This window comes from Pseudophryne corroboree, chromosome 5, assembly GCF_028390025.1.
Source record: "Pseudophryne corroboree isolate aPseCor3 chromosome 5, aPseCor3.hap2, whole genome shotgun sequence".
Classification (NCBI taxonomy): domain Eukaryota; kingdom Metazoa; phylum Chordata; class Amphibia; order Anura; family Myobatrachidae; genus Pseudophryne; species Pseudophryne corroboree.
Genome location: NC_086448.1, coordinates 414,027,314 through 414,043,072, shown reverse-complemented (window position 1 = coordinate 414,043,072; position 15,759 = coordinate 414,027,314). Strand labels below are relative to the sequence as shown.

Sequence of the window (15,759 nt, the reverse complement as noted above, 5' to 3'; positions counted from 1 at the left end):
TGAACACTGCTGATAGTGCTTGCACGTGATTCTCCGCCCACTGAAGAATCTTTGTGGCTTCCGCCATTGCCATCCTGCTTCTTGTGCCGCCCTGGCGGTTTACATGGGCGACCGCCGTGATGTTGTCTGACTGAATCAGCACTGGCCGGTTTCGAAGCAGGGGCTCTGCTTGACTCAGGGCATTGTAAATGGCCCTTAGTTCCAGTATATTTATGTGTAGAGAAGTCTCCAGACTTGACCACAGCCCTTGGAAGTTTCTTCCCTGAGTGACTGCCCCCCATCCTCGGAGGCTTGCATCCGTGGTCACCAGGACCCAGTCCTGTATGCCGAACCTGCGGCCCTCGAGAAGGTGAGCACTCTGCAGCCACCACAGAAGAGACACCCTGGCCCTTGGGGACAGGGTGATCAGCCAATGCATCTGAAGATGTGATCCGGACCACTTGTCCAACAGATCCCACTGAAAGATCCTTGCATGGAACCTGCCGAAGGGAATGGCTTCGTATGAAGCCACCATCTTTCCCAGGACTCGCGTGCAGTGATGCACCGATACCTGTTTTGGTTTCAGGAGGTCCCTGACCAGAGATGCTAATTCCTGGGCCTTCTCCACCGGGAGAAACACCTTCGTCTGTTCTGTGTCCAGAATCATGCCCAGGAAAACCAGACGCGTCGTAGGAATCAGCTGCGACTTTGGAACATTCAGAATCCAGCCGTGCTGTTGCAACACTTCCTGAGAGAGTGCTACGCTGATCAACAACTGCTCCCTGGACCTCGCCTTTATGAGGAGATCGTCCAAGTACGGGATAATTATAACTCCCTTCTTCCGAAGGAGTATCATAATTTCGGCCATTACCTTGGTAAATATCCTCGGTGCCGTGGATAGGCCAAACGGCAACGTCTGGAACTGGTAATGACAGTCCTGTACCACAAACCTGAGGTACTCCTGGTGAGGTGGGTAAATGGGGACATGCAAGTAAGCATCCTTGATGTCCAGCGACACCATAAAATCTCCCTCTTCCAGGCTTGCAATAACCGCTCTGAGCGATTTCATTTTGAACTTGAATTTCTTTATATAAGTGTTCAAGGATTTTAAATTCAGAATGGGTCTCACCGAACCGTCCGGTTTCGGTACCACAAACATTGTGGAATAGTAACCCCTTCCCTGTTGAAGGAGGGGGACCCTGATAATCACTTGCTGGAGGTACAGCTTGTGAATTGCCGCCAGTACTACCTCCCTTTCCATGGGGGAAGCTGGCAAGGCTGATTTGAGGTAACGGCGGGGGGGAGTCGCTTCGAATTCCAGCTTGTATCCCTGAGATACAATTTGTATAGCCCAGAGATCCACCTGTGAGCGAACCCACTGGTTGCTGAAGTTTCGGAGACGCGCCCCCACCGCACCTGGCTCCGCCTGTGGAGCCCCAACGTCATGCGGTGGACTTAGTGGAAGCAGGGGAGGACTTTTGTTCCTGGGAACTGGCTGCATGGTGCAGCTTCTTACCTCTACCCCTGCCTCTAGCAAGAAAGGATGCGCCCCTGACCCTCTTGCCTTTCTGAGAACGAAAGGACTGCATTTGATAATACGGTGCTTTCTTAGGCTGTGAGGAAACCTGAGGCAAGAAAGTCGACTTTCCAGCTGTCGCTGTGGACACGAGGTCCGATAGACCGTCCCCAAACATATCCTCACCCTTATAAGGCAAAACCTCCATGTGTTTTTTAGAATCAGCATCTCCTGTCCATTGCCGAGTCCATAAGACCCTCCTGGCAGAAATGGACATAGCATTAATTCTAGAGCCCAGCAGGCAAATGTCCCTCTGAGCATCCCGCATATATAAGACGACGTCTTTTATATGGCCCAGGGTTAGCAAAACAGTATCCCTGTCGAGGGAATCTATGTCGTCTGACAGAGTATCTGTCCATGCTGCTACAGCACTACACATCCAGGCTGAAGCAATAGCAGGTCTCAGTAGAGTACCAGAGTGTGTATACACTGACTTCAGGATAGCTTCCTGCTTTCTATCCGCAGGCTCCTTTAGGGCGGCCGTATCCTGAGACGGCAGGGCCACCTTTTTAGATAAGCGTGTCAGCGCCTTGTCCACCCTAGGGGATGTTTCCCAACGTAACCTGTCCGTTGGCGGGAAAGGGTACGCCATCAGTAACCTCTTAGAAATCACTAGTTTCTTATCAGGGGTACTCCACGCTTCTTCACACAATTCATTCAATTCATCAAATGGGGGAAAAGTCACTGGCTACTTTTTCTGCCCAAACATATAAACCCTCTTGGTATTAACAGGGTTAATCTCAGAAATGTGTAATACATCTGTCATTGCAATAATCATGTATCGGATGGCCTTGGTCATTTTAGACTGTAAATGTGCCTCATCATCGTCGACACTGGAGTCGGACTCCGTGTCGACATCTGTGTCAACCATCTGAGATAGAGGGCGTTTATGAGCCCCTGACGGTTTCTGAGTCGCCTGGGCAGGCGCGGGCTGAGACCCCGGCTGTCCCAAGGCTGCAGCGTCATCAAACCTTTTATGTAAGGAGTTTACATTGTCGCTTAAGACCTTTCACATATCCATCCAATCAGGTGTCGGCCCCGACGGGGGCGACACCACACTTATCTGCCCTTGCTCCGCCTCCACGTAACCCTCCTCATCAAACATGTCGACACAGCCGTACCGACACACCGCACACACACAGGGAATGCTCAGACTGAGGACAGGACCCCACAAAGTCCTTTGGGGAGACAGAGAGAGAGTATGCCAGCACACACCACAGCGCTATATAACACAGGGATTTTCACTTATAATAAGTGATTTACCCAATAGCTGCTTTATATGTCTTATTTGCGCCTAAATTTATGTGCCTCCCCTCTCTTTTTAACCCGTCTTGTACCTGGATACTGCAGGGGAGAGCCTGGGGAGCTGCTTCCAGCGGAGCTGTGAAGAGAAAATGGCGCTGGTGTGCTGAGGAAGAAGGCCCCGCCCCCTCAGTGGCGGGCTTCTGTCCCGCTTTCTGTGTAAAAAAATGGCGGGGTTTTTTACATATATACAGTGCCAGACTGTATATATGTATTTTTATTGCCAAAAGGTACTTCAATTGCTGCCCAGGGCGCCCCCCCCCCCCCCCCCCCCCCCCCCAGCGCCCTGCACCCTACAGTGACCGGAGTGTGTAAGTGTGCTGGGAGCAATGGCGCACAGCTGCGGTGCTGTGCGCTACCTTAAATGAAGACAGGAGTCTTCTGCCGCCGATTTCGTCGTCTTCCAGCTTCTGTTCTTCTGGCTCTGCGAGGGGGACGGCGGCGCGGCTCCGGGAACGGACGATCGAGGACAGGTGCCTGTGTTCGAACCCTCTGGAGCTAATGGTGTCCAGTAGCCTAAGAAGCACAAGCTAGCTGCAAGCAGGTAGGTTTGCTTCTCTACCCTTAGTCCCACATAGCAGTGAGTCTGTTGCCAGCAGAAGCTCACTGAAAATAAAAAAACCTAATAAATACTTTCTTTACTAGTAAGCTCAGGAGAGCCCACTAGGAGCACCCTGCTCTGGCCGGGCACAGATTCTAACTGAGGCATACTTGCCTACCTGACCCTCTCCATGAGGGAGAAAATGCTCTGTTCCTGGACTTTCCTGGTAATGTATGATTGCCATCACCTGTGGTGAAACACCTTTCTTATCAATTAACTAGCTCACCACAGGTGATGGCAATCATACATTACCGGGAAAGTCCAGGAACAGAACATCTTCTCCCTCATGGAGAGGGTCAGGTAGGCAAGTATGAACTGAGGTCTGGAGGAGGGGCATAGAGGGAGGAGCCAGTGCACACCAGATAGTACCTAATCCTTTCTTTAGAGTGCCCAGTCTCCTGCGGAGCCCGTCTATTCCCCATGGTCCTTACGGAGTTCCCAGCATCCACTAGGACGTCAGAGAAAAGGGAAATAAGAAAATGGTGCTCCTTGAAAACTATTCTTTCAAAGGGCCTAATTCAGACCTGTCGCAAGCAGGCATTTTTTGCACGAGGTAGTCGCCACTTACATGGGGAGGGGGTAACCGCTGTGCAAGGGTGTGCGAATGCATGTGCAGAGAGCTGCACAAACAAAAGTTTGTGCAGTCTTTGTACAGCTCAGGACTTACTCTTCCAGTGCGATGATCTGGCCCGGAGCTGACGTCAGGAACCCTCCCTTCAAACAGCTGGACACACCTGCGTTTCTCCGGACACTCCTAGGAAACGGTCAGTTGACACCCACAAACGGCCTCTTCCTGTCAATCTTCTTGCGATCGCCGGTGCGATCACTTTCTTCGGCCATCCCGTTGCTACCTATCACCGCACTTCAACAATAACAATGGCTCTACATTGTATTATTAATATACAGTATGTCACATTCACCTTACTGTTATTACTTAGATCACAAAATAAAGTTATTTTAGTGTCTCACTGTATAAAATCACCACTGAACTGCATTTTCTGGGCAAGAAAAATTATTATCATTATTACCAGTTATTTATATAGCGCACACATATCCCGCTGCGCATTACAGAGAACATTTGGCCTTTCACATCAGTTCTGGCCCCAGTGGAGCTTACAATCTATGTTCACTACCTCATTTACTGTACACACACACACTTAGGTTAATTTATGTCGAGAAACCCACACAAGGGGAGAATATACAAACTCCACACAGACCCATGGTGGGAATCAAACCCACAACCTAAGTGCTGTGAATAAATGTATTCAACTATAATTTTATGACACATAAATGACCTTTAATAGGAGAGAACTCCGCCCCTCTATAATATACTTTCAGATTATTGACACGTGAGGACAATACCAGGCACACCCTACATTAACCAACAACAATCACCATAAAACTTGTGGAGGAAACACAGGGGGTGATTCAGAGCTGATTGTAGATGTGCTAAATTTAGCACATCTACGATCAGTTTCTCTGACAAGCGGGTGGACGCCCGGCACAGGGCTAGTCCGCCCCACATGTCAGGCCCTGCCTATTCTCCCCCCCTACCCCCCTGCCAAGTAGCTCCCTACCTGCGCAACCTAGATGTGCTGGCAGGCGGCTACCCGCCACGTTCCAGGTCGCAGTGGCTGCGTGTGACATCAAGCAGCCGCCACAGCCCACTCCCACAACGGACCGGAGATGCCTGCATTGTCCGTACTGCACCCCACCAATGGCGTTCTAACACTGTTCTAACACCAATGCGCCCCACCAATGGCGTTCTAACACGCCCCCTCCTGCCCCGCCTCAGCCTGTCAATCAGGCAAAGGCAATCGCACCAGTGAGATGCATCTCACTGGGGGCGGGATGTACTAATGTACATCGCCGCCCATCGCCACAATGCTGATCGCATATGTACTAACATATGCGATCAGCATTTCGGAGGACAGCTCTTCCCATAAGAGCTGTCCTCCGCGATGCACAGCGGCAGCCTGACTTCCGGGATTCGGCCCCAGAAGTCAGTCTGCGCATGCGCGGGGTGATTGGGGCGGCCGCAGGGCATGCTGGGAGGGATCCAATTGGATCCCTTACACAGCGCCGCGGAGAGAAGCCCATAGGCTTCTATGGACTATCGCCAGCTAAAGCTGGCGAACCCCGCCGCGGCGCTGACCTGGCGGCCGGGGGATAGTACTTTAGGAAAATGCGGTAAACAGGGGGTTTACCGCATTTTCCGCTTAGTACATCCCGCCCTGGGACTTCCTTCAGAGTGCAGCGATTGCCCCTGAATCATCTCCATAGTCCATGAGGCTTACACATGATGTAAGCCCCACAGACTGCCCCCCCCCCCGATAATATTGTTCAGCTACCTGCACCCCCATTTATATTTAAGTTGAGCATCCTCTCCCCCTTTATAGATTAACTTGTGCCATACCCCCTTATATATTAATTTAACTTGTACCTGTCCCCCTTATATATTTATTTACTTTGTGACACTGCCTCCCCATATATTAATTTAACTTGTATCTTCCCCCCCTTATGTTTTAATTTACCTTGTGTCTGCCCCCCCCCCCCCCCCCTTAACTTATGCTGCTATCGCATGTTAAATAATATATTATGTGCTGCGCCACCAGACAGGGAAAAAGCAAAGGTGAATAAGCTTACTGTTCACAGCCAGCCAGTGCCACATCAGATGAGGGGGCGGAGCTTCAAGCCGGGTGGGGGCGGGGCCACGGACGGGCCCGGGGGCGTGGCCTCGGGCAGATTCAGGCAGGGACAGTTTCGTGGTCTGAACGCTGATCTGTGCCCAGCCAGCTAATTCGGTGTGGAGATTACTGAGCAGCCGGGAGGTGAGGGAGCTGTGCTGCTGGTGATGACAGGAATATTTCTTCCTGTCATCACTGGCTGCGTTGCATTGGAGCCTGTGGGCCTATTTTCAATGAGGGGCCTGGAGCTGCAGCTCCATCCGCCCCATTGTTAATCCGGCCCTGCCCCTGTCCCAGACAGAGAAAAGGCTGATGTGTTCCTACCCCCATCAAGATACATGCCCCCTGTTCTCCAAAATTATGTAGGATATTGTGCTTATACCCCTGTTACCCACTGGCCTCCTCTGTCATTCACTGCCTCTCCATGTCACTCTCTGCCTCCCCCTGCCTTACGCTGTCACCCATGGCTGTGTGGCATATTGTGAACTTGGGTTGGGGTACAGGCCCAAATTATATTTTTGCATCAGATCCCACCACTCACAAGTTCCGCCAGTGTCACTGGGCATGATGCACTGACCTCATGAGCAAGACCTGTAAACTGAAATTGTAACTTACACTGGTCTGTCTGCAATACTGGTTTTCATGCAGGGCTGGCTCTAGACCAAGTAGATCCCAGGGCAAAAAGTTCAGTTGGCACCCACCCTAAAAAAATTATATACATTTTTTGTGTGTACTAAATAAAAATGCACCATACCTACTGTATATGGTGGTTTCTCTGCAATGGGGAAACCTTTGAAGAAATTGATCCTCCAAGGTCAGTGTCTTCAGTAGGAATTCACTAAGCACGTAGGAGATCACATGGTCTTGAAGATTCCTGTTTGTATATGCATATAACCAATGTCTGTGTTACTACCTGCCCTGTGTCCCCTCCAGCCTCCTGTCCCCTGTGTCTCCAGCCTCCTGTCCCTTTTTTCAGCCTCCTGTCTTTCGAACCTCCTGCCAATTGCCCCTCCAGCCTTCTACCTGTCACTACAGCCTACTACCGCATGTCTCACCAGCCTCTTGTCTTTCCAGCCGCCTGCCATCACTTCAGCCTGCTGCCCCATTTGTCTCTCCAGCTTTTTGCCCCTGTCTCTCCAGCTTCCTGCTCCCTATATTTTCAGAATCCTGTCCCCTGTAGCTCCAGCATCCTGTCCCATGTCTCTCCAACCTCCTGCCATGTCACTACAGCCTCTTAGCCCCATGTAGCTCCGACTGCCTGCCCAATGTTATTCCAGGCTCCTGCCCCATATAACTCCAGCCTCTTGACCCCATGTAATTCCAGCATCCTAACCCAATGTAACTCCAGCCTACTGCCCCCATGTAACTCCTGCATCCTCACCCCATGTAACTTCAGCATCCTGACCCCATATAACTCCAGAATTCTCATCCCATGTACAGTACTTCAAGCCTTTTGCCCCAATGTAAATCCAGCCTCCTGTACCCTGTAAATCAAGCCTCCTGTACCCTGTAACTTCAGCCTCCTGTCCCATATAATTTCAGCCCCCTGGCCCCATTTAACTCCAGCCTCCTGCCCTCATGTAACTCCAGCATCCTGACCCCATGTAAATCCAGCATTCTCATCCCATGTACAGTACTTCTTGCTTTTTGTCCCAATGTAAATCCAGCCTCCTGTCCCCTGTAACGCCAGCCTCCTGTGCCATATAATTTTAGCCTCCTGACCCCATTTAACTCAAGCCTCCTGACCCATGTAACTCCAGCATCATGACCCCATGTAATGCCAACATCCTGACCCCATGTAATTCTAGCCTCCTGCACCAATGTAATTCAAGCCTCCTGCACCCTGTAATTCCAGCCTCCTGTCCCACGTAATTCCAGCCTCCTGCCCACATGCAATTCAACCCTACTGCTCCCATGTAATACCAGCCTTCTACCCCATGCAACTCCAGCCTCCTGTCCCAATGTAACTCTAGCCTCCTGTCCCCCTGTAACTCCAGTATCCTGCCCCCATATCTCTCCAGCCTCCTGGCCCCATGTAATGCCAGCTTCATGTCCTTATGTGATTCCAATGTCCTTTCCTCTGTAACTTCAGCCTCCTGTGGCACCTCAGCCCTCCAACTTACCTCCAACTTACCTTAGTCTTGGACAGCCTGTATGCTCTTCTTCTTGCTCCTCTTCTCACTCCTCTTCCTGTCAGATGCACAGCATAGAGTAAAGGAGCATGCACAGAAGTCGCATGCCACAGGCCTCTCATTTATGGAGAGCCACTGAGACCTGCTGTCCAGTGGCTCTCAGCTGGCTTACTGCAGTAAGCAAATAGTGGCGTAGCGGTGGCAGTAATCTAATGGTGGCTGTGCTGGCAGGGTGACTGCGGATGCACCTCAATGGTTGCATTGCCATAGGCAAATGCCCTACTTGTCTGCCCCTAGAACCACCACAGTTTCCATGGGCCTGGTATGTAAGAGGTATGTGGAGAAGACATGATGCATACAAAGATCCAGGAGGGGGCTCTGGCATAAAAAAGGAGCTGTGGATATGATATAAATGACACTTTGCACTGTTATAAAAATCATGTGGGGGATGTTCCTGACCTTCCCATCAAGCTCTAACCCAGTCTATTGTCAGTGGTTTCTGTCTCTATACACCTCACAGCATATTATCTATACAAACTCCAGTGTTTACCAGCTCCAGTGTATACCAACCCTGTACTAGGAATCCCAAACAGAGGGTCACGACCTGCATGTCGGATGTAGCTAACTCAAACATCCCTGTGGCAATCCATGGTGAGCACAACCATGCCAGTTTTAGACTTGTTGCCTCTGTACTGGCTCTCTGCTAATTCCAAAGCATAGGGATATCATCTGATATTTCATCCCTGAGTTGCAACAGTTACAGTACCTTAAAGAAAATCAACTCTGGTTTGGAATCAACGTGTTGACTAACCTTCTTGCTCACATCTGCGATGCACCTACCAACTTGTAGGCATCTGCCAATACTAGAGATGTGCATTGACCCACATGTTTTGGTTTTGGATCTGTATTAATTTTGAGTTTTAGTTTTGGTTCTTATTTTGCAAAACCACCCTTACCCTAAAATCATGTTATTTGTGCATGTTTTTTGTTCTTGCAGTATTATCAACCTCAATAACATTAGTTTCCAGTAATTCAAAGTAAATTTTAACAAGTTCAAAGCTCACAATAGTCTTTCCTAATATTGGGCGAAGACTGGCTGGCTAAAAGTGTTCAGGGAAAGTAAATATGGAACCTGTTAATGTAATGGGGGTGGGGATGTTTTTTGTTTTTTTTTTACTTATTAGTGTACACAGCATGTATATCTGATTAAAAATAAGATTTTAAACCTACCGGTAAATCTTTTTCTCCTAGTCCGTAGAGGATGCTGGGGACTCCGTAAGGACCATGGGATATAGACGGGCTCCGCAGGAGACATGAGCATTATAAAGAACTTTAGATGGGTGTGTACTGGCTCCTCCCTCTATGCCCCTCCTCCATACCTCAGTTAGAGAAACTGTGCCCAGAGAAGACGGACAGTACGAGAAAAGGATTTTTGTTAATCTAAGGGCAAGATTCATACCAGCCCACACCATCCACACCGTATAACCTGGAATATACGCAACCAGTTAACAGTATGAACAAAACAGTATCAGTCAACAACTGATCTTAACTGTAACATAACCCTTATGTAAGCAACAACTATATACAAGTCGTGCAGAATATGTCCGCACTGGGACGGGTGCCCAGCATCCTCTATGGACTAGGAGAAAAAGATTTACCGGTAGGTTTAAAATCTTATTTTCTCTTACGTCCTAGAGGATGCTGGGGACTCCGTAAGGACCATGGGGTTTATACCAAAGCTCCAGACCGGGCGGGAGAGTGCGGATGACTCTGCAGCACCGATTGAGCAAACATGAGGTCCTCATCAGCCAGGGTATCAAACTTGTAGAATTTTGCAAAAGTGTTTGAAACCGACCAAGTAGCCGCTCGGCAAAGCTGTAAAGCCGAGACGCCACGGGTAGCCGCCCAAGAAGAGCCCACCTTCCTAGTGAAATGGGCCTTTACTGAATTTGGTAACGGCAATCCAGCCGTAGAATGAGCCTGCTGAACCGTGTTACAGATCCAGCGAGCAATAGTCTGCTTAGAAGCAGGAGCGCCAACCTTGTTGGCTGCATACAGGACAAACAGTGCCTCTGTTTTCCTAATCCGAGCCGTCCTGGCTACGTAAATTTGTAAGGCCCTGACTACATCAAGGGACTTGGAATCCTCCAAGTCTCCCGCAGCCACAGGCACCACAATAGGTTGGTTCATATGAAACGATGACACCACCTTAGGCAAAAATTGAGGACGAGTCCTCAACTCAGCTCTATCCACATGGAAAATTAGATAGGGGCTCTTATGAGACAAAGCCGCCAATTCGGACACCCGCCTAGCAGATGCCAAGGCCAACAACATGACCACCTTCCAAGTGAGAAATTTTAATTCAACTGTTTGAAGAGGCTCAAACCAGTGAGATTTTAGGAACTGTAACACCACGTTAAGGTCCCATGGTGCCACTGGGGGCACAAAAGGAGGCTGGATGTGTAGCACTCCCTTCACAAAAGTCTGGACTTCTGGGAGAGAAGCCAATTCCTTCTGGAAGAATATAGATAGGGCCGAAATCTGTACCTTAATGGAGCCTAACTTTAGGCCCATATCCACTCCTGTCTGTAGAAAGTGGAGAAAACGGCCCAAGTGGAAATCTTCCGTAAGAGCATTCTTAGCTTCACACCAAGATACATACTTCCTCCAGATACGGTGATAATTTTTCGCCGTCACCTCCTTCCTAGCCTTTATCAGAGTAGGGATGACCTCCTCCTGAATACCTTTCCCAGCTAGGATTCGGTGTTCAACCGCCATGCCGTCAAACGTAACCGCGGTAAGTCTTGGAACACGCAGGGCCCCTGTTGCAACAGGTCCTCTCTGAGAGGAAGAGGCCACGGATCGTCTGTGAGCATCTCCTGAAGATCCGAATACCAGGCCCTTCGAGGCCAATCTGGAACAATGAGTATTGTCTGCACTCTTGTTCGTCTTATGATTCTCAATATTTTTGAGATGAGTGGAAGAGGAGGGAACACATAGACCGACTGAAACACCCACGGTGTCACCAGGGCGTCCACCGCTACTGCCTGAGGGTCCCTTGACCTGGCACAATACCTCCGAAGCTTCTTGTTGAGGCGTGACACCATCATGTCTATTTGAGGAAGTCCCCAAAGACTTGTTATCTCTGCAAAAACTTCTTGATGAAGTCCCCACTCTCCTGGATGGAGATTGTGTCTGCTGAGGAAGTCTGCTTCCCAGTTGTCCACTCCCGGAATGAATACCGCTGACAGAGCGCTTACGCGATTTTCTGCCCAGCGCAGAATCCTGGTGGCTTCCGCCATTGCCACTCTGCTCCTTGTCCCGCCTTGGCGGTTTACATGAGCCACGGCTGTGACGTTGTCTGATTGAATCAGAACCGGTAGGTCGCGAAGAAGATTCTCCACTTGTCGTAGGCCATTGTATATGGCCCTTAATTCCAGTATGTTGATGTGTAGACAAGCCTCCTGGCTTGACCATAGTCCCTGAAAATGCCTTCCTTGTGTGACTGCTCCCCATACTCAGAGGCTCGCGTCCGTGGTCACCAAAACCCAGTCTTGAATGCCGGACCTGCGACCCTCTAGAAGGTGAGCACTCTGCAGCCACCAAAGGAGAGACACCCTGGCCCTGGTGGACAGGGTTATTTTCTGATGTATTTGAAGATGGGACCCGGACCACTTGCCCAGAAGGTCCCACTGAAAAGTCCTCGCATGAAACCTGCCGAAGGGGATGGCCTCGTAGGTTGCCACCATTTTTCCCAGTGCTCGAGTGTATTGATGGACTGACACTCTTTTTGGTTTTAGCTGGTCTCTGACCATGTTCTGGAGTTCCTGGGCTTTTTCCTTTGGGAGAAAAACCCTCTTCTGTTCCGTGTCCAGAATCATGCCTAAGAAAGATAGTCGAGTCGTTGGAATCAACTGTGACTTTGGTAGATTTAGAATCCAACCATGCTGCTGCAGCACTCTCAGGGAGAGCGACACGCTTTTCTGCAACTGTTCCTTTGATCTCGCTTTTATCAGGAGATCGTCCAAGTACGGGATAATTGTGACTCCTTGTCTGCGCATGAGCACCATCATTTCCGCCATTACCTTGGTGAAAACCCATGGGGCCTTGGAAAGCCCAAACGGCAATGTCTGAAACTGGTAATGACAGTCCTGTACAGCGAATCTCAGGTATGCCTGATGAGGAGGATATATGGGGACATGAAGGTATGCATCCTTTATGTCCAGTGACACCATAAAATCGCTCACTTCCAGGCTGGAGATAACTGCCCTGAGCGATTCCATATTGAACTTGAACCTTTTTAAGTACAGGTTTAGGGATTTTAAATTTAGAATGGGTCTCACCGAGCCATCCGGTTTTGGGACCACAAACAGGGTTGAATAATACCCTTTTCCCTGTTGTATTGGGGGAACCCTGATAATCACTTGCTGTTGACACAGCTTTTCAATTGCAGCTAAAACTATCTCCCTCTCTGGGGGAGAAGCTGGTAAAGCCGATTTGAAGAATCGGCGAGGAGGCACGTCTTCGAATTCCAGATTGTAGCCTTGGGATACAATTTCCATCGCCCAAGGATCCACGTCCGACTGAAACCAGACGTGGCTGATGAGTCGAAGACGTGCCCCCACCGGCGCGGACTCCCTCAGTGGAGCCCCAGCGTCATGCGGTGGATTTAGTAGAAGCCGGGGAGGACTTCTGCTCCTGGGAACTAGCCGTAGCCGGCATTCTTTTCCCTCTACCCTTACCTCTGGCGAGGAAGGAAGAGCCTCGACCTCTTCTGGACTTATGCGACCGAAAGGACTGCATCTGATATTGTGGTGTTTTCTTTTGCTGTGTGGGAACATAAGGCAAAAAAGTAGATTTACCCGCGGTAGCTGTTGAAACCAGGTCCGCGAGACCTTCCCCAAATAAAACCTCACCCTTGTAAGGCAAAACTTCTATATGCCTCTTTGAGTCGGCATCACCCGTCCATTGGCGGGTCCACAGTGCTCGCCTAGCCGAAATCGCCATGGCGTTGGCCCTCGAACCTAGTAGCCCAACGTCTCTCTGAGCATCTCTCATATATAAGCTCAGGCTGTTCAGTTCCTGTTTTGACGTCACAAACACGCCCAGCGTTCGCCCAGCCAATCCTGCGTTTTTCCGAACACTCCCTGAAAATGGTCAGTTGACACCCAGAAATGCCCACTTCATGTCAATCATTCTGTGGCCACCAGTGCGACTGAAAAGCTTCGCTAGACCCTGTGTGAAAGTACATCGGTCGTTGTAATAGTACGTTGCGCGTGTGCATTGCGCCGCATACGCATGCGCAGAAGTGCCATTTATTTGCCTCATCGCTGCACAGCGAACGAATGCAGTTAGGGATCAACTCGGAATGACCACCCATGTGCACTGCAGGGGGGGCAGATATAACATGTGCAGAGAGAGTTAGATTTGGGTGGGTTATTTTGTTTCTGTGTAGAGTAAATACTGGCTACTTTATTTTTACACTGCAATTTAGATTTCAGTTTGAACACACCCCACCCAAATCTAACTCTCTCTGCACATGTTATATCTGCCCCCCCCTGCAGTGCACATGGTTTTGCCCAACTGCTAACAAATTTGCTGCTATGATCAGGTCTGAATTATCCCCATAGACAAGATGTAGAGAGAAAAGCGGAATCCTGTGGACAGACCCTACATCATGGTGTGTAGTGTACAAAACAGATCCTAACTTCTGCTAGCTGCTATAACAAGAAGAAATACCTTTCTTGAAACTAGTGTAGCAAACAGACCCAAAATCCTTATGGCTAATTGAGGGGCAGATGTATTAAGCTCGGTGAAGTGATAAAGTGGAAGGAGATAAAGCACCAGCCAGTCAGCTCCTAACTGTCATTTTTCAAACCCAGCCTGTAACATGTAAGTTAGGAGCTGATTGGCTGGTGCGTTATCACCTTCCACTTTATCACTTCACCAGGCTTAATACATCTGCCCCATAGTGTTGAATCATATCCAGTGGTAAAATCCAGATTGCTGATCCAATATCATATTCCAAATACTGGTAGCCAATATAAGAAAATTCTACTAAAGCACGGTACGCACTTTACGGTAATTGCACAATTGGCCTGTGACTGGATAGTGTGTATGCAGGAGTGTGTATTGCGGAATGCCAGCGGGGGGGGGGGGTGGTGAGTGCAACAAGCCCCTTAAGCCCATGGCGACACTCTATGAGAACAGTCCCTATTGGTCGGCATGAATACTTCCCCAACAGTCAGATCAGGATGTGCTGCACATGCTATCTCATTCCCGATTTCAAGAAAAGACATCTGAGTACAGCACACAATGAGCTAAATATTGCTCAGTGTGTACAGCTGCACACTGTTCCGATAATGTCTCTGTCGGGTCAGAGCATTTATTGGAATTCCAGAATTTTACTGCACAGAATTACTGCATCAGTCTGTAAATTCTGGTGGGACAAGTTGAAAGCAACATCTCAATTTTGTTGACTAACGTACAAAAAATATCACCAATTCTGGTAGATAGTCTACATAGCCTAGAATTGCTAATCCTGGTGGCTAGACTGGAATGCAGACCTATAGTTCTGAAAACACTCGTTTCCACAGTCCTGATGGTTAGTGCAGATAGAAGATCCCAAATCCTCATGGCAAGTATAAATATCAGACCTCAAGTCCTGATGACAGGTGCAGAAAACAGATCCCAAATTCAGCTAGTTCTGCTTAGTGTAGAAAAACCCCAAATCCTTGTGACTGGTGCAGGAAGGAAACCTTGAATCTTGCTAAAAGAAGCAGGTTACTAGTGTAGTGACCAGATCCTAAATCTTTGCTTGACTTCCCACCTCTGACAGCTAGTTTAGAAAACAACTCCCCTTAAGTTTTTATTTTTAACATTTCTGTGTACATTTTTGTACTTATAGTACTTCAGCTGCTGAAAGCATTAACTGTATTTATATCGCCTGAAGATTGCTTACATTACTGTCACTGCTCAAGAAGAAAGTGTATGGCGTAAAGTAAAGATACATTCTTTCTACTCTAGCACATACTGAAATCCTGCATGTATGTAAGGAAGCTTGAGAGATGTTTGAGGTCATGCTATTCTATGTGTGAGTGCATGGCAGCTTGCAGTAAGTAAAGAGTGTGATGTATAGTATGTGTTAGGGAATATCATAGTTTGGTGTTAGGTGTGGAGCTATACATTTAGGAGTAAGGTGGGAAGAAAAGATGATCTTTGCTAAGAAGATGGGGAGTAGGGTAACTTTAGGCGGTGGTCTAGGAAGAAAATGTAAAAGGAGTCATATTTCAGTGTTGGAGTCCTGATTGCTGTGAGTCACTGGAGTGGCTCAGAGCTGCCTTTGTTTCACTCTGCTCTGTGTAGCAGAGGGAAAGGCAGCAAACTTCATCACTTTTATTTTTGTATTTCACTCCATTGCTTACTTTGCATGATCTGTGAGCTTGCTTTTTTCTAAGGATGACTTCCAGGTGAGAACAAACA

At 48.8% G+C, this 15,759-nt stretch overlaps 1 protein-coding gene across 2 annotated transcripts in view; it reads left to right on the top strand.

Annotated features, from left to right (window-relative positions):
• The first annotated feature begins 15,596 nt into the window (after positions 1-15,596).
• The window catches only part of COL15A1 (collagen type XV alpha 1 chain), a 596,673-nt gene continuing 596,510 nt past the window's right edge, over positions 15,597-15,759 (top strand). Inside the window, exon 1 of one of the 2 annotated variants that reach the window (XM_063922777.1) lies at positions 15,597-15,746. In XM_063922777.1, the coding sequence (XP_063778847.1) occupies positions 15,736-15,746 (11 nt within the window). In that variant the 5' untranslated portion in view covers positions 15,597-15,735. The remainder of the gene's footprint in view (positions 15,747-15,759) is intronic. The other variant, XM_063922778.1, reaches the window with a different exon arrangement.